The following is an 18,392-nucleotide window of genomic DNA, read 5'->3' on the forward strand; positions in this document are numbered from 1 at the left end:
ACTGAAGCTCTTGAAGGAGTTTTGTTTTGTGTCATCCATCAAAGGGAAAGGAATTGTCATCAGGGGGTGCACAGGATGGCAAGATGAATGGAGGAAAAGTCCATAAAATGGAGGAGGAAGAAACGTCAGCAAGAGGTTCAAGATAGAGTTAGTGAAGCCGAGGAAATAAAGCTCATGCCTGATGTCCCAGAAAGCTGCCTCAGTCTCCTCCGTCCACTAAATCAGGACACCTAGATCCTGTTAGATCAGTGAGGGGAGAAGCCCTGGCAGAGAAATGAGCGATAAATCGGTGGTAGAGCCTCCCCATGCCAAGAAATGATCTAAGATGTTTCCTTGTCTTTTGCAAAGTGCAGGATTCAATGGTACTGATTTTGTTTACTTGTGTTTTCATCACCTCGTTTCCTGTGACAAATCCCAGGTATTCAGTTTCAGCTTTGGCAAAAACCCATTTTGACAAATTAGCAGTTAGCCCAGCTACTCTGAGACGCTCTTGTACCTTTCCTAGATGTCTGAGGTGCTGCTCCCAGGTGTAGCTATAAATCACGTCTATACTTAACAATTACGTATTCAAATATTCTTATGAGTCAACTTCATAAACTGCATACATTTGCCCTCAGATAAGCATAGAGCAGAAAAATAAGTAGCACCCATTAAATCAAGATTAGGGGTGTAAATACCCATTGATAATATGCTGACTATTAATAATAGTCAGCATGTGATAAGTAACTGTGTAATTGTACTTTTTGCAGTTTTATGAAGTTATGATTGCACACTACTTCCAACTCTTTGATATGAAGTATGATTTGTTTGCCAAAAAACATTAAATAAATAAAGTTGAATACTTTTACAGTATTTAAAATAAAATTTGAATTGACCAAAAACAATATTTAGGTTTAACCTGCAAAAATAGAAGCCTGCGTCTCAGATGGATTCCAATCCACCACTGTCAGTCCACCAGAGTATTATTGATCTTCTCATATGGGTTTTGGCAAAATATGAAGTGTATTCCACAAATGAGACATTCATTTTAAATGCATCATGTTAAAAAAAAAAAAAGAGAGATTGTGGTTTGTTTTAATCTGAATTCATGATTGCATGCTGCTATTTACAGTGACTGATCTTGCGAACATGCTTTGGGAGAAATGTTTGCTTTTCCAATTATGCCCAGATGATGCTATTTTCCTGCTACAGCATTAAGTTTCGTTTCAGTCAAATGATGTAGTTTGACCACGCCCACTGAAGTGACTGGAGCTTCCCCGGTTCTTCAAGGTTCACTCATATTACTTCCCGTGTGAGAGACGAGTGCTGAATTGTTTGCAGCAGATTTTATACCTGCACGCAAACGTGGAGTTTAGTCTGGACTTACTGAACTACTGGAAATAAGGTGAGTCAATATAAAATGAAATTTAGCTGTTTTTCTTTTGTTTTTGCTTCTATTGTAAATGCATAACTGTAAGAATGTGATCCAAAATTAAAACAAGCAAAGAGATTCATATGATTATGACTCATTGGGTGTGTCAGGACTCTCATTGGAAACAGCCAAAACATACACTTAGTTCCAAATCTATTTCTATCTATCTATTTAGCTATTTTTTCCCTTTATTCAGAAACATGTTACATTATATTTCATATGACACAAAAAGCCTGAAAGAACAGAAATGTAAAGCATATCAATGATATTTTCATCTGCAGAGATCATGTCAGCTTTCGGTTTCCTCGCTTCGTTGCCAGAGGATCATTTCGTCTGTACAATCTGCCTGAACGTCTTCAGTGACCCGGTCACTACACCTTGCGGTCACAACTTTTGCAGGACCTGCCTCAGTCAGCACTGGGACAGAAGTGAGTTATGCCACTGTCCAACGTGCAGTAAAAGATTCTATGTGAGGCCCGAGTTCTCCACAAACACCGTCATCGCAGAGATTTCAGGCCAAATCAAGAAGAGGAAGGTGGAGACACTTGAAGATGTGGATGCACCGGGAAAAGTGGCGTGCGACGTGTGCGCTGATTTAAAGTTCAAGGCCTTGAAGTCTTGCCTGGTGTGTCAGACGTCGTACTGCGAAGCCCATCTAGAGCCTCACCAGAGAGTTCCCTCTTTAATGAGACACAAGCTGATCGAGCCGGTGGAGAATCTGGAGGAGAGGATGTGCAGGAAGCACGAGAGGATAATGGAGTTTTTCTGCAGAGATGATCAGGTGTGCATCTGTCTGCTGTGCAGTGAGACAGACCACAAAGACCACAAGACAGTTACTGTTGAAGAAGAAGGGGCTCAGCAGAGAGTAAGACGATGCTGAATTCTATTTTGTTACATTTTTGTTAAAGAGAGAATGCTGATCCTTGAAAATGACTGCTTCATCCAATTTTATGGCTTAAAATTTCATATTTCAGGAAAATATTGAGTCCCAAAAAGCAAAAATCAAACTGATGATTGAGGAGAGGATGGGAAAGATAAACGAATTTAATGAGGGCTCCGAACTGCGGAACGTGAGTATTGAGGCAAATTTTCCAAGTGCAAAATGTGTCACATTAAGGTTTGGGGTGTTCAGTGCACACCCTACATGTTAACCAATGGTGGGCTTTTGTTTCTACTGCAGGTAAAAGCAGACCAAGCGATTGAGGAGAGCAATACACTATTCAGTAACCTGATAAACCAAGTAGAAGAGATGCAGGCAAAACTACGATCAAACATTCGAGTCAAGCTCAGAAAGTCACAAGAGAAAGACGAAGCAGTAATTCAGGAATTGCATGACGAAATCGCAGAACTGCAGAGAAAACACTCAGAGCTGGACGAGCTTTCACAAAATGAGGACCACCTCTGGCTCTTACAGGTAAGTTGTACAGACTGTGACCTAAAAGCATCTTATAATAAAATATATGTACAATATATCTCTTTTAAAGCCAGGTGCAACAAATTTCTCAGTCTTTTATCCATCGCTTTGTATCTTTTCCTCACTCACCCCTGCCCCCAATCCAAAAAAAGGTCCAACTGAAAATAGCTGCTACTCACTATCATGTCCTTATGAATCATTTCAGACTTTGAAGGCTCTGAGCAATATTTCAGCCTCCAAGGATTGGTCCAAGATCAAGGTTTACTCAGACTTGTGTGTGCAGACGGCGAGGAGAGCCATGGCTCATCTTGTGCACACTTTCAAAACAGAACTGAAAACTCTCACAAAAGCAGGTAAATATCTGCAGCGTTTGTTTTATGTGTATGGATTTCTCTAGTACAAGTTAACATAGCATATTAAAATGATGATCACAGCATTTGACTGCGATTGTCGTGGAGGCTGCTGTGCACATACAAAATTCAGTTCTTCTGCTGTGAAGCCGACGATTCAACGTGTGCAAACACGAAACGACACCACAGCACATTTAACGTCAGTGTCTGTTAAAAATATGCTGCTCTTGGGCAGTGCCATCTGCACGGAAAATATAGCTTCAGCCAGCTGGGTGAAAACTCTTCATAAGAGAAATAAATAATTTCAGGGCAACAAGAAGGTCTTGTCCTCTAATGGCTGGTGTCTTTCTGTGTGACGCTTGCATATTCTCACTGTGCCTGTGCCGGTTTTCTCTGTGTAGTCCAGCTTCCTCCCACAGTTCAAAGACATAAGCATTAGGGTTAACTGGTAATTGGCTGTAGGTGTGAATGAACAATTGTATAGGTCGTGCTCCAGCCCCATTACAGCTGAGATAGACTCTAGCCCGACCGTGACCGTGAACTGGATAAATGGAAGGAAATAAATGGATTCATGGGATTATTTAAGAAAAAAGAAAAAAGAAATGGCTGTAGCCTTCAGATCTGAAACCTAAACAGCCAAAGCAGAAGTTCCTTATACCGGCATTCTTTCTAATGGCCAGCAGAGGGCGAATCTGTTTGGTTACAAAAAAGTTCACTTGACATTTATGGGAAAATAACATCTTACTTGATGAATGACCTTTGTAAAGCTTTTCCTAAAGACTTTTATAGTCTTAGTCTCTACATTTTAGACTTGTAGTCAAGACCGCCTAATCCGAGACCAAGACAAGACCAAGACCAAGACCGAGACAAAAAAGTCTTTAAACTGCAGCCAGATGCTGCTACGTTTACGGGTGTCAGGCATATTTATGTGTTTTTGCTTTCGCACAGCCCTCCTCACCGCTGTCTACTGTCTCACTCACTTACTGAGAGGACAGACGCACGCTCCACCTGACTGTCGTGTCTCTCACCCTCTCTGTTTTTCACATAATGATATTATCCTATATCCTCGCATGTGATTGGCCACAACATGGAGGGATTGGAGCATAACTGAGCCACTGTGTGAGAGCTGAGCAGCAAAAGGAAATTAAGTGAGGGTAGAAATGACTGAAAGATTATAAGGTTCTGTCTTGAGTTTTGTTCAAAAAAGAATGACTTCATATAGGAAAAAAAATAAATATCACATATGCAGGACACCTTAAACTGTATCAAGACACAGGGACTAAACCCCAATTCAACCAGACCCAGAACTGATCCGGAATTAAAACAGGACTACAACAGTTCAAAATCAGGACTACTTAGGACTTAACCAAAACAGAACCAGAATCAGAACTAGATGATAGTAGCACTAAAAATCATCATAGACCTGCACTACACTTATTTTTTAATTCTACCAAAGTACACTATTTAGATTCAGAAAAGTTTATATAATTATTTAGTAAGTAAGTAAGTAAGTAAAATTTATTTATATAGCACTTTTTAAGACAAACGCTGTTACAAAGTGCTTCACATGGGAATGAAGGCATGTCAAACAGACAAACAATTAGCCTTCATAAGCCTGCATAACTTAATAAATATAGAATTTGAAAAGTAACAAATGGTATCTAAAAAGTTACACTATGTACTAGATACATGTTCTGATGAGTTTTGGTAAACAACCATTTGACTAACATGTGTGTCTCACCTGCTCTTGTTCCATCTCTGTTCTGTCCTCATTCTCCATCTCCCTCTCTGTTCCTCTCTCTCTCCCTCTTTGTTCCTCTCTCTCCCTCTTTGTACTGACAATCAAGCCAAACACCAACATCATCAAATATACAGTTGAAACCAGATATTTACAAACTCTTCAGATAAAAACACAAACATTGTAACATCAAATCAGACTAAATGTTTATTTTTTTAGATTGATAAATATAAAAAACATATTTGTTCACTTTTGTATTTTGTATTCAAAACTGAGCCACACTTATAGAGCTCCACAATTCTTTTCCTGGTGTTTTGGTTGACATTTCTTGATTTTCCCATTTCAAAGAAACAGGCTCTGTGTTTTGCCTTATATGCATCCACAGGTGTGTCACCAATTTATTCACATGGACTCTACTAACCTATCAGAAGCTTCTTGAGCTCAGAATGGAATCATCTGGAGTTTTCTTATTAATTAACAATAAACTTAGTGTATATGTACTCCTAAATTTGATGAAAGTGATAAAAAATAGACAGCTCTGTCTCTCTTTATTCTGACATTTAACTAATTCAAAAGATATTTCAACATTTATTTATCTAAAACAAAAGTTTACTCTAAATTGATGTTTAACAGTAAAAAAAAAAGTTTTTATGTTTTCTCCCTAAAGTGTTTGTAAACATCTGGTTTCAACTGTGAATAAACTGCTGTGTATTGGAATTCCTCTTGTTTTGCATAGAAATATACTGAACAACATACAAAGCATCATATATAAAATAACATCTACCTGAGTTTTTTCTTTGAAAGAAGCTCCTTATGTCCATTGTTGTGTTCATCAGTACACAACTGAAACCGATTTAGAGAGTTTGTTTAGCCGTGAAGGGTAACAACTGAAAATATGAAATGTAAGCTAAGACTCTCTAAAAAAAATCAGCATTGTCGTTCGGCTTTTTATTTATCCATTTGTTGATTCACTCGAAGAGTAAGTAACGCAACCAAGTGATCAGTTTATATCAATCTTTTCTGATACACAGTCATATTTACATTATTTGTACAGTACGAATGATTTGCTTTGGTACCTGGTCAAACTTAAGCTCTCCTCTGTCTGCAGCAAACTCGCAGGCAGCAGCTTCTCCCCCCTCGCTTACAGGTGTGTTGCGCTCAGTCGCCTAGTGCCTGAGCTCGGATCATACCAAAATTAGGGGGAATTTACGACGGTGCGCTCTGTGCTTCATGTGTTGTTTTTGTTTTATACAGTTGTCAGTCAGGCATCTAACTAACAAATTACACTCCAAAAGACCCCATGCTTCTGAAAAAATGACCCTGGCTTAAGCCCAGTATGCCCCCCTCCCGCTCCGCTGATGGTTGACTCCAAATCTCCCGAACACTACGTCGATTTGAGAACGGAAGACCGAGACCAAAGTCAGTCGAGACCAAGACAAGACCAAGACGAGACCAAGACCACGTAAAACTGGTCTCGAGACCAAGACTGGTCTCGAGACATCCAACTCTACTACATTTACATTTTATTAAATAAATAAATTTTAAAGAGGTGACATTTTTGACTGAGAGGGAGTTACTCTTTAAGCATCCACTGTCCCTTGACTTCTCAGTGAGATCCAACCTTCATCTGTGACAACCTCTTTCAAAACAGCAAGAAGGCGATGGTCAAAATTCTCAACTCAGCAAATGTGATGAAATTGCAGCGCCCCCTTACATTTACATAGTTTTTACATGCATTTGCATAGTTTTGGTTATGAGTACGCCATAACCACATCTTTATGTTTGGGCAGGTGTAACAGCTATTCGCTAACTGTGGGATAAATAAAGTAGAGTTTATCTCATTTTATCCCAGTACTACCTGTGGTGCATCAGATATCCCCGTGTTGGTTTTGTTCTTGCATCATCAAAACTAATGTCAGTCCAGGTTCAATGCTCCAAGGGTTAGGCTTAGGGTTAGAATATGGTGTTTAGTGTGATGGTTCTTCTACAATGCAATACTATGACATCACACAAATGTGACTGGTCACTTGTAATGTTGAACCTGGATCAACAGTAGTTTTGATCAAGGAACAACACCAACACAGCGATATCTGCTCATGCTACTGCACATAGTTGTAGTTGTTCTCCTGCGTTCACATTAGCATGTGATTGATTTGTCACAAGTCACACCACCCATAGAGCTGTCTGTATATTCATATTCTTGGCTGCCATTGAAGAAGAGTTTTCTTTTTAATTTGTTGATGCAAATCTCAGAGTAGAAGTATGTGATTTGAAACACCACACGTGTTTTACACGTAAGTTTTGCCTTATTGTGATGTTTTCTCCTCTCAGAACTGACCAGGATGAGGCAATATAAAGGTGAGATCATAGATTTATATTTAATTTACTTTCCAAGATATAAAAGCTCAACATAACTATTAATATATATATAACTGACCATATGTCTTTTTTCCTTTAAGAGTCAGTCACCTTTAACCCTTCCACTGCCGGTGAGGGCCTTGTGGTGACTGAATCTGGGAAACGTCTGAAGTACTTCAGAGCAGCAAGCCCCTCGTCTGATGACTTTGGGAGGTTTGACTGTCCCATGGTGTTTGGGACGAAGGGCTTCACCTCTGGCCGGCACTACTGGGAAGTCCAAGTGGGCCTGAGAAGCAACTGGGATGTGGGTGTTGCCAAGGAAACTGTAAACAGATCAAGGGTTGTTTTGAAAAGGGAAAATGGATTCTTTGCCATAGGAAAAAGGGGGTTTGATTATGAAGTTCACTCCACACCCTACACAGTTCTCTACCTTTGCCCTAGGCCAAGGTTAATAGGAGTGTACCTGGACTACGAAGAAGGCAGAGTCTCGTTTTTTGACGTGAATGAGAACTTGCATATTTATTCATTCACAGGGGAGTCTTTCACAGAGAAACTCTTCCCATACTTTTATCTACACAGTAGGGCAAAGAAATCTGAGCCTTTACTTATCAGGGATTGTCTTTATTTCTAATTCACTTCATTCAACAATCAAAATGATAAATGAATAATAAGGTCAAAGTTTACATCTCAGACGAGTGCTGCGCAATCCGAACATCAATAAAAGGTAATCGGGAATGACCAATTTAAGATTAATAATTAACACCGACTGTTTCCTGTTGCCTTTTTTGCACATTGTGATAAACACTGACTGAGATAAAAGAACCACTTACAATTCATTCACAATTCCAGGCTATGAAACATGCAAATTATGTTTTAAATATGCACTTGTAGAGTGCGTGCACAGTATGTAACAAATAAATCAGTATTGTGTCTGTTTCAGAGCTTTCATTCAACAAAACTTGACAGACTTAAATCCATTTTTTGTTATTACGCATCCTGTTTATTTAGCTGTACTCATATCACATCACAGCATTTACACTCGAGTGGGGTCAAAATCCTTGACGTAGGGTCTCCCGAGTACAGCACCATGTATGGTAGTCACCACAGCCGCTTCTGTAAAAACAGGAACTTGGTGCATGGTGCATTTAATTGTACCCTGTAAACCCTGTGAATGGCTAGGAGGTTTGTTTAATAGAGAAAGGTTTTTTCTTTTCTTTTTTTAGATATTTACTTTAAATGTTCTTTTTCTGTATTTTTTTTTTAATGCATAGATGTAATAACATTGTCAAGCACAAACTTTGGCATAATCTTATATAAGTAAGGAGTAAACAGTGATTAATAGCTATAACTTATTTAAAATGAAGGCAAACAGCTTAAAATGTAAAGATATTATCATTTGCAGTACCTTACAAATTATTAAGTAACTCTGACAGGAAAGAAACACATTTATCTAAGTCTGTTATGTTTAATTATTTTGGGCTTATCTCATGAGAGTTTATGGGCTGTACGGACAGGGCCTGAGTTTATGGGTATGTTGTTCAGGAGGGCCAGCCCCTTTCCGAGCAGTGGTAGGTGTGTCTATCTCTACGTCAGGAGAACTAAGTGAGCAGAGTGTAGCTCAGTGCTGTTAGACCCTCAGGATACACAAGCTGGCAGTTACAAAAGAATTGTAAGTATGTTTATGAATTATTTCTTTACTTTCTGGTATTTTAAAGAAAGCTTTTGACCATTACATGAGATTTCTGTGGAGGTACACAGCTGAGTTGAACTTGTTTACATTGTTCATAGGTCATGTAAGCAGTGAATGAGTCATTTTCATGTTATGCGCTCTTACTCTCTCAGCATCAGGAGCAAAAAGCCACGATCTAAAATAAGCTTTTAGTTTGAAGGCTGTGTCATTGTGACAAATGTAGCCATTAATGTTGTTACGATCACAGAGAATACTCGGAGCTGATTGGATGGAGGATATGGAAAACTTCAAGATGCCCATATGGTTCTGACATCGTAGAGATGTTTTGTGACGTACACTCAGAATTCTTTCACTCTCAGTATGAATGAGCAGGAAACTTTTTTTCCCTCAGTGTATATGCAGATATGCCCGTACATGCAGGAAAATCCAGTTTTGCATGAATTTTTGAACAAACTGTTACAGTCGAATGTCAGTTCAGAACAAATATGGTGTTGACAAACATAGAACACCACCCACCTGATCAGCAGTTCGATTGACTGGACATACCTTTGCTCTTGATCCTATAAACTCATTCATTATCACATATGGTTACATGTGAGCGTTAATACTCACTGCTGTCTTGATATATACATTTTTTGGTTTTTCTTTGCTGTTTGGTGTGTCAGTGACAAAATGCTGGTGATGGTAATGTTTGTTTTTTTGTCTTTATATTAAAGTTATCAGACTTTGTTTCATGAACAGTGTTTCATTATAACCATTCAGCTCGATTTTTGTGTGATCCATTTTTGAGGTCGTTTATTTAATACTGTGCAAATGTTTTGAGCCAACACACCTTTTTTTTGAAAAAATATATTTCTTCCAAAGAACCAGCCTTACTTCCAGGTGATTTTGAGCAATAGTTGTCTAAATCCTTTAAGTTTTTATTTGGACACTGGCTGCTTTTCACTCGTGTTCAGTCCAGTCTTTATACCTGACTATTTTCACAGGAATGTGTTTTCTTTTCTTTTTGTCAAACCACTTAACATGGTACTATCAGTCATTCAATCAGAAATGTAACTCAAGGAATGAACCAGTGCTGTGTCTATACATAACATCTTAGCAAAGATCTCATTTTAAATCGTATCCTTGACCACTTTGTTACCATCACCCTGTCACTAAAAAATCTCTGAAAAATGCCAAAGATAAAGTAATATGGTAATCGCATTATTGGTGCAAAAATTCCTTTTTACACTTGTCAAAGAGCTATTAGCCATAAACTTGGCATATTTCGGCATGATGTGCAAAAAACTATCTCCAGCAGATGAACAGTATCTGAAACTCCTTAATAGGAAAAGAAATCCAGAAAATACCTGACAGGACCTGAGAGAAGCATCTGGCCCTTGATCCATGTGTTGTTCACTGAAGCCTTAACAAAAATGGCCTGATTTGAAGGGTGGCTGTGAAGAAGCCGTTAAGGAAGGGAAACAAGGAAGAAAAGGATGAGGTATAGCAAATTAAGTGAGAACAGAAAATCAGTGACAACAAGTCTGATGGAGCGATGAATCCAAAGCTTTTGGTTCAAATCATTGTCAGTGTGCAGGGAGAAGGCCGGGAGAGGTCCAACAGCGAGAGTCTGCAGACATCTGTAAAACACAGTGGTGGTGGTGCTGGAGTATCTGCCATGGTTTAGTGCTGCATTTTAGCCAGTGGTGTTGGAGATCTTGTGAACATTGATGGAATCATGAATGAAGAAAAGTACCATCATATTTTGATTCACCCAAACACACTGCCAAAAACCTGGATAGAAAAAATATGCAGTAGTGCACTATCGAGCGTGGACTGTCCTCCCCAGAGCCCAGACCTTAATATTATTGAAGCAGTGTGGGATCATCTAAAGTCAGCCAAAATTCAAAGAAGAGCTCTGAATGTCCTTCAAAAAGCCTGGACAACTATTAATGAAAACTACTTCAAGAAATTAATAAATCTTTTTGCCGTATAGACTGTATTTACATGAATGCTTGCACACATTTCAGCAAACTGTTGCTTCCGAAGAAATTAGCGGTGGCTTAAGGCTTAAGGCACAGTAATAAATGCTACTTTTTATTGATGTGTTTACTAAGGTTGGGCAGCACCTGTGGAACAGTGATTATCCAATCCAATCCAACTTTATTTATATAGCACTTTAAAAACAACAAAGTTGACCAAAGTGCTTTCCAATAATAAAACAGAGATAGCAGTTAAAAACCATATATTAAGCAGACAAAGAAATAAATATAAATAACAATAAAATACATACATAAATGAAAAAGAAGATAAAAATAAATCAGTATATACATTAAGTATTAAAACATGAGTAAAATAGACAATAAGCTATACAATGAATAAAATTAACAAACTAAAAAGATTAAGAGTGACCAACAGCTGACTAAAACTGACTACAAGCTCACTCTGGTACTACTCCTAAAAAGCCTTTGAAAAAAGTGTGTTTTTAAAAGTGATCTAAACATTTCAAGTATCGGGGCCAGCCTAATATGGAGGGGCAGTTTATTCCATAATTTGGGGGCCACAGCAGCGAAAGCAGCGAAAAGCAACACAAAAACAGTTTATACAAAGATGTAGTACATGTTGTTCAAATTGTGCGTCAGGTTAGCACAATGTGTTTTCCCAATGAAAACTACTGTTTGATCCTGCCAAGTGATACAAAACATGGGAGAAAAAAGTGTTTGTTTGGCATCTGCTGCCATATTTAGCTATTAAATTAATTCTAATGAACAACCAAAGCAATAAAGACTGAAGTCTGATGAACTGAGCTAATGACAGTAGCTCTGGACAGTTTTTAACCAGAAGCTGTTTTCTGTGCAGTGTGTAATCGTATAGTTTCCTTCTGATACGTCAAGCTTTGTGAAAAATGATGTTGAATGTGCTCTAATAAAACCTCTCTTTTCTTGTCAGACATACTGCTTCAAATAAATCATCACCTGTGTAAAAAGCACAGTAAAACAGGCCGCAGGTTGCTTGTATTTGCACAGACAAATAAAGACCCGATGTCAGACCCTCCTAATTGCTGCATCTGTCTGGATGAGTTTACAAGCCCTGTGTCCCTCCCCTGTGGACACGTCTTCTGCTTGGGATGCATTGGAGAATACTGGAAAATCAACGAGGCCTGCCAGTGCCCCCTTTGCAAGGCTTCCTTTCCCACCAGGCCAAAGCTCAAAACAGACCAGACACTACGTACTGTGGAAGCATCTTCACCTTTAAAAGCTGGAGAGGTTCCCTGTGACTCCTGCTCAGCAGAACGTCCTGCAGTCAAATCCTGCCTGGTGTGCATGGCTTCCTACTGCACCACTCATTTGGAAGCACATTACCAGAATGAAGAGCTTGGGCGCCATCTACTGGTCAGTGTGGTAAAAAACCTTGAGGATTCTGTGTGCAAACTGCATGGGAAGAAGTTGGAGAAGTTCTGCAGGAGTGACCGGGCGTGCATTTGTGCTATGTGTGCACAGACGGAGCATTGGAGCCACAACATCATTTCTATTAGTCGGGAAGCTTCAAAGAAGAAGGTAAAGAAAATTCTGCTAAAGGTTTATTAGAAAAAGTAGATACAAATAATTTTTGTTGGCAATAATTTAATAAGTATTCTCTCATTTCAGCTTAAAAAAAGACTACAAACTTCCCACTCAGTTGGATTCACAAGCTATCCCATAATAATCTCAGGCAATTAGTGTTAAAGCTGTTTAGTAAGTTACATTTGTTAACAAATTAAACAACAAAAGTAAGAATTAGCTTACATCTTTGCAGCCATTTCTTGCCTTAGCATTTCATGTTTTTCATTCCCTTTTTTGATTACTTTTGTAAATTTGGATGGAGCCCAAAAGCTGGACTCATTTTTTAATCAAAAAGTGAACTGAAGCCCTTGAAGGAGTTTTGTTTTGTGTCGTCCATCAAAGCGAAAGAAACTGTCATCAGGGGGTGCACAGGATTGCAACATACTTCAGAAGAAGCTCAGGAGACCATACGATGACTTGATTTAACAAAACATGGTACAAGTGTGTCTGCAGTTTGTCCGCTCAGCTGTGCTAATGCAGCGTCTCCCCACAGGTTAGTCTAAAACGGAGGAGGAAGAAACTTCAGCAAGAGGTTCAAGATAGACTGGGTGATGCCGAGAAAATCAAGCTCACTGTAGATCTCAGTGGACAAAGTCCAAAAGAGGAATGGCAAACAAATAAAGAGCGCGAACAGCTGGAAGAAGAAATTGTTGAGCTCCAGAGGAGAAACGCTGAGCTAGAACAGCTCTTGAAGATTGAAGACGATCTCTTATTCTTACAGGTTTGCTTCCTGGTAAACTTTGTGCAGCATTAAACACACGCACACAAAACAAAACACTAATTTCAGTGTCGTGTCTCTCTTGTCCCTGCAGAGATCTCTCCATGCTGCTTTGTGATTCAAGAAACATGCTGTTCATCAAGTCTTTATTTATGTATTTATTTTTTTCAGCTATAAAATGATTACGTAATCTCAGCTGGGTGGGTGTGTTAGCTTTCAAGGAAAAGTAAGCTCTGATTCATGTGAATGAGATGAGAAGTGTCACTTATTTATTTTTGCATTTAATGTAAGGATACAATCAGCTGACTTTTAGCTTAGTTTATCTTACAGTGAAGCACAAACTTGAACTATTTACACCTCTGAACCTCAATAACACTTCTAAAAAGGGAAAGCTAGCTAGTTCCCACGATTTCCAATGCCAAGCTAAGCTAAGTTGTTGCTAAGCTAAACTAAGCTAAGCTGCTGGTGGCTGCGGTCATACATTTAATGTAAATGGTTTTGATCTCATGTATCACAAATCCAATGAATGCACTTTGGAAACATATCATATACTTAAACTACTTATGACAGTGTGAATTTTATATTTTAAAAAATGAATCGTTTATATGTGTTTAAAGAAACTGTGAAGTTTAGAAACCTCAGGGACGTTGAACTTGGTTGTATGAATGTAACTTATTACTGGGCGGGTGATGCAATTAACTGCTATTCAGTGCCGAAATGCTTTTGTCTTCCTTTTTGATGAACCAATAAAATGTATGTAAAATAAAACTTACGATGAACAATAGGCAGTATTGCGACCGAAGTCCTGTGCAATAAAAGCGTCTTGCAAAATTCAATACTTGATCTGTATGAACATGCTGAGCACACACAACACGCCCTGCTGCAGGCACACTGATGATTTGTTTATGCGTTTGCATGCCAACTCGTCTCTGGAGTGAAAAATGTGAACGGCTGGGAGTATGAACAGAAATGAAACTTAAGCTCTAGGAGGAAGTCCAAAAGGAAGGACACACTCACACACACTGGGAGTAAAGGGAAACGGAGACAGACGCCTGTGAGATCTCATTAGCTGACAGGTAATACTGTACTTATAATTTTGCATAAGCTTCATATAAAAAGACTGACGTTAAATGACAGATATTACATGTAATATACAGTTAGCTTACAGCATTAGATTTCAATCAAATGTGTGTGATCAACTGTATTGTAATAGAAAATACAGTGTGTACCGGTACTTTATATTTGGTGTAGTTTCCTCCTCCAATCTTCAAGACTCTCATGTGTGAGGCTTATTTACAGGGTGTGTCACTAGTATTCAGTGGTTTTTACTTCTTACTTTTAAGAGGGGCCAGTAGAAAGTTTCAGAGAATAAATCGTCATTGTATCCAACATATTGCCCACAAATTACAGTGTATGTAATTCTATTTAGTTTGACTGTTTGCTGACTTTATTAATTATAAAGTGAATACTTTGACCTGCACACATGTTAAATATTAGCAGATAACTTCTGTTGAATTTAAGTAAATCCTGGTAAATACTATTAATCATAATACTTTAACTAAATGATATTACAAAGTGGAATTAATAAGCAATAAACTAAATCTTGTTCAGTTAATAGTGCTTACACTACAAGTAACCAGAAGTGGATTTGTAAACTGATTCTGAAGCATTTGTTTCAGCTCATCTTCTTCTGTGTAAGTAATTTAAGAAAGTGTCATATCAACCAAGTGCTTTAAAGCTGCAAGGAAGGTTTACCTAAGCTACATACACCAAAATTTAGTTTTTGCTCCAAAGCTGAGCAATTTTACATAGAAGTGTACGGGGATTTGTGGGTGGAGCTGGTACATATTGTCCACTATCGTTATTATTTCTTTAATAAAGGACATTATGAAGTCGATGACCCCTTACAAGGTTACAGTTTCCTTTATGTTAGAAGCAACTCAAGAAACACGTATTCTAACATTTGAATCCAAAACAAGAATTTCAAGGAAAATTTATTTGATAAAATAAAAGTCACTGTTACTTTTCTTAGTGAATAACCTTGTGGTTCTCTTGACACAGATATGGTCCCTACTTCAGCATCACCCAGTGAGCCTGGCTTGCTGGTGAAGCACCTCCACTGCTCCATCTGCATGGACAAATTTACGGATCCTGTCACTACAGCTTGTGGTCACTCTTTCTGCAAGCGGTGTCTTGACCGAAGCATTCATCTCAATGACAGTGTGTGCCCACTATGCAAGAATTATATAAGCAGGATTCCTGATGTTAATATAGTCCTGAGAGACATTGTTGAACAACTGAAAGAGAAATACACTGGAGCTCCTGGGGAGGTGGCCTGTGATGTTTGCAGTGACAAAAAGCTGAAGGCCAAGAAGTCCTGCCTTGTGTGTCTTGCATCGTATTGTTCAGTTCACCTCCACAATCATTTGTCAACAAAAAGGTTGAAGGGCCACAAGTTGGTGGAGCCGGTGGAGAATCTGGATGCGAGGGCCTGCTTGAAGCATGGACGCCCCTTGGAGCTGTACAGCAGGGAGCGGCAGGCATGCATTTGTGTTCTCTGCATGGAAGGTCAGGAGGAGGTGGTCTCAACTGAAGATGAATGGAAGAAGAAAAGGGTAAGTTACCATAACAACCCCTGAATCTGTGTTTTGGGTCTTGAGCGCATTGTATATATTTTACTTACTATAATTACGATATTGTGGCATGTGAAAGAATTTTCAAGTGCACAAAAAAGGAGTACAGATGGGAAAAAGACATTTTTAAAGTATTATTTTATGTTTCTCCTACAGTCTGAACTTGACAACACCAAGACAGAGTTAAATGAGAACATTGACAAGAGAAAAACAAAGACTGCTGAGATTGACGAAGCTTTCAAGAGCTGCAAGGTAAGCAGCAAGTAAACTGACTTGGAGAGAAAAGTCAATCAAACAACAAACCTTTATTTGTCACATACACAATTATACAGAGTACAACATGTAGTGAAATTCTTGTGTCCGAGCTGCAGACAGGCTGCAGACATAGCCGTGCCATTCCAGGGCTTGGTTTTAGCATGGGGGGTCTAGCCAGGACCCTTACTGGATACTAGGTGGGAATCAAACTTGTGACACTCACTCCGAATGTGTGTAGTCTTACCACTACACTATCCAGCTGCTATCAGACGAGTCAAAGTGAAAATCTACCATGTCAGTTTGTTTTTTCAAAGATAAAAATTGTGTTTATGGTAACTGACTGAATGTTAAACCTTTCTCAGAATTAACTTCCCTAACTAAACCAGTCAAAAAGTAGTGTGTTACTCTGTGTAATACAGAAAAAAGAGGTGAACAGTCAAATAGACATTGCTGTTTCATTCCATTTTTAGGACCAGCTGGAAAATGAGTGGTGGGATATTGAGGCTGTGTTCACCGCTGTGATCGCCATTGTGGAAGAAGCCCAGGCCAAAGCCCTTAAGCCAATAAAAGATAGGAGGCAGGTGTTGGAAAAAGAAGCAAAAGATCTTAAATATGAGTTGGAAGCAGAGATCAACAAACTTGGAACGGCCATCTCTGAACTAGATGACATTTCTGTGCTGGAGGACCACATCCTTTTCCTGCAGGTAGAGAAAACTTTGGGATGATATATGTGGCACATTCATAATCAGTCTGTAGGATAAACATATCTGATTAGCTACTGACAATTTGTTCAGCCCTGCTATCAAACTGTTGGGTTGTATTTCTGTTTTGCAGAATTACCCATCTATTACAGACACGGGAGACATCATAGACTGGGAAGACGTAAACCTGGACACATCTGTGTCCTTTGGCACCATCAGGAAAATCACAACAGTAATGCTGGAAAAAGTTCAGCAAGAAATGGATAAACTAACTTCCATTGGTAAGAGCAGCTAGCTAAGAACAGTGAAAACTAAAAGTTAAAATGTTGAGTTAATCAATCTAAAACTCTTCTTCTCTTCACAGAACTGAAGAGAATCCCAAAGTTTTCAGGTATGTGGTTCATATTATTTGCTCTCTTTCAAAAATGTGACTTGTTTAAAATGCAGACCTTTTTACATTTTTAAAAATTTACAGTGGATGTAAAACTGGATCCAGATTCTGCACACCAACGCCTTGTGCTGTCTGAAGATAGGAAGGAAGTGAAAGATGGAGGAGAGAACCAGAAACTACCTGATGTCCCTGAAAGATTTGATATATTTAGCAGCGTTGTGGGGCAAAGTACCCTATCCTCTGGGAAGTCTTACTGGGAGGTGGAGGTCAATAACAAGACCGGGTGGGATATAGGCCTAGTAAGAGGCGGTGCAAACCGCAAAGGGAAGCTCAAACTCAGCCCAGATAATGGGTACTGGGTTATTGTACATTATGAAGAAGATAAGTATGCAGCCCTCACAGCACCGCCAGTTCGTATTCCCCTAAAAGAGAAACCTGAGAAGGTGGGAGTGTTTGTGGACTACGAGGAAGATCTCGTCTCCTTCTATGATGTGAAGGCTGAGTCCCACATCTACTCGTTCACTGAGTGTTCATTCAAAGCTGAGCTTTACCCATATTTCAGCCCACACGTGAAACAAGAAGAGACAAACTCTGAGCCTTTGATTATTTGTAGAGAGATACCAATGGAGTCTTAAGAAATGCATTTTCACTACACTATACTAAAGTTTGTTGGTCCACAACCTTCCTGTTTTTCTTTTTCTGATAGAGGATGAATGGGAATTTCCATTTTCAGGCATTTCATGACAGTAAACCAACGCAGTGACTGTTTATCTGTTCTCTGTTATTTGCTTTATTGTTCAAAGCTCTCTAAAGCAGTGCCAAAGAGACTTTGTAACCCCTGGTTTGGTCCAATTTACAAGTTGAGATAATCAGAATCATAACACAAAACAATGCTGTTACAGTGTGCTCATACTGCTATTCAGTCAAGACTGGTTCACATGTTCACAACACAAACTCTTGATCTAACTGTAATTTTGTTAGATTTGTATTGTTTATTGCCATTTATGCTTAGAGATATTTACTCATATATGCTTAGAAGTATATAATTAGGTGTAGATTGGTAGAGGTTTGATCCTTAATAGTCTGCAAGCTTTGTGTGCATTCCAGAACTCTCTGACTTTCACACCCACATTTTAGGAGCATGGGAGA

The 18,392-nt window shown here is 38.9% G+C and overlaps 3 protein-coding genes across 3 annotated transcripts; all 3 read left to right on the top strand.

Annotated features, from left to right (window-relative positions):
• Positions 1 to 1,291: 1,291 nt before the first annotated feature.
• On the top strand, positions 1,292 to 9,690 carry LOC120439194 (E3 ubiquitin-protein ligase TRIM39-like). The gene is made up of 7 exons (XM_039609964.1): positions 1,292 to 1,384; positions 1,693 to 2,276; positions 2,386 to 2,481; positions 2,592 to 2,825; positions 3,031 to 3,178; positions 7,245 to 7,271; positions 7,373 to 9,690. The coding sequence occupies exons 2-7, from the start codon at positions 1,698 to 1,700 to the stop codon at positions 7,900 to 7,902; spliced, it is 1,614 nt and encodes a 537-aa protein (XP_039465898.1). The 5' UTR covers positions 1,292 to 1,384; positions 1,693 to 1,697; the 3' UTR covers positions 7,903 to 9,690.
• LOC116323921 (E3 ubiquitin-protein ligase TRIM47-like) lies at positions 8,871 to 14,099 on the top strand. Its single transcript, XM_031744400.2, has 4 exons — positions 8,871 to 8,940; positions 11,893 to 12,500; positions 13,039 to 13,266; positions 13,358 to 14,099. Exons 2-4 carry the CDS (start codon positions 11,985 to 11,987, stop codon positions 13,379 to 13,381), a joined length of 768 nt encoding a protein of 255 aa, XP_031600260.2. The 5' UTR covers positions 8,871 to 8,940; positions 11,893 to 11,984; the 3' UTR covers positions 13,382 to 14,099.
• Positions 14,100 to 14,190: 91 nt separating this feature from the next.
• LOC116323920 (E3 ubiquitin-protein ligase TRIM21-like) lies at positions 14,191 to 18,342 on the top strand. The gene is made up of 7 exons (XM_031744399.2): positions 14,191 to 14,339; positions 15,325 to 15,878; positions 16,053 to 16,148; positions 16,622 to 16,855; positions 16,986 to 17,133; positions 17,217 to 17,243; positions 17,328 to 18,342. The coding sequence occupies exons 2-7, from the start codon at positions 15,327 to 15,329 to the stop codon at positions 17,876 to 17,878; spliced, it is 1,608 nt and encodes a 535-aa protein (XP_031600259.1). The 5' UTR covers positions 14,191 to 14,339; positions 15,325 to 15,326; the 3' UTR covers positions 17,879 to 18,342.
• Positions 18,343 to 18,392: the final 50 nt, after the last annotated feature.

Source organism: Oreochromis aureus, linkage group 3, assembly GCF_013358895.1.
Source record: "Oreochromis aureus strain Israel breed Guangdong linkage group 3, ZZ_aureus, whole genome shotgun sequence".
Taxonomy (NCBI): domain Eukaryota; kingdom Metazoa; phylum Chordata; class Actinopteri; order Cichliformes; family Cichlidae; genus Oreochromis; species Oreochromis aureus.

What these genes read in the sequence shown, in the direction of transcription:
- LOC120439194 (XM_039609964.1), top strand. Translation starts at nt 1,698, where the DNA reads ATGTCAGCTTTCGGTTTCCTCGCTTCGTTGCCAGAGGATCATTTCGTC. An exon ending in AAGAAGGGGCTCAGCAGAGA is followed by an intron (nt 2,277 to 2,385) that starts GTAAGACGATGC and finishes TTCATATTTCAG; the next exon opens with GAAAATATTGAGTCCCAAAA. An exon ending in ACCACCTCTGGCTCTTACAG is followed by an intron (nt 2,826 to 3,030) that starts GTAAGTTGTACA and finishes GAATCATTTCAG; the next exon opens with ACTTTGAAGGCTCTGAGCAA.
- LOC116323921 (XM_031744400.2), top strand. Translation starts at nt 11,985, where the DNA reads ATGTCAGACCCTCCTAATTGCTGCATCTGTCTGGATGAGTTTACAAGC. An exon ending in GGGAAGCTTCAAAGAAGAAG is followed by an intron (nt 12,501 to 13,038) that starts GTAAAGAAAATT and finishes GTCTCCCCACAG; the next exon opens with GTTAGTCTAAAACGGAGGAG. An exon ending in ACGATCTCTTATTCTTACAG is followed by an intron (nt 13,267 to 13,357) that starts GTTTGCTTCCTG and finishes TTGTCCCTGCAG; the next exon opens with AGATCTCTCCATGCTGCTTT.
- LOC116323920 (XM_031744399.2), top strand. Translation starts at nt 15,327, where the DNA reads ATGGTCCCTACTTCAGCATCACCCAGTGAGCCTGGCTTGCTGGTGAAG. An exon ending in ATGAATGGAAGAAGAAAAGG is followed by an intron (nt 15,879 to 16,052) that starts GTAAGTTACCAT and finishes TTTCTCCTACAG; the next exon opens with TCTGAACTTGACAACACCAA. An exon ending in GAGAATCCCAAAGTTTTCAG is followed by an intron (nt 17,244 to 17,327) that starts GTATGTGGTTCA and finishes AAAAATTTACAG; the next exon opens with TGGATGTAAAACTGGATCCA.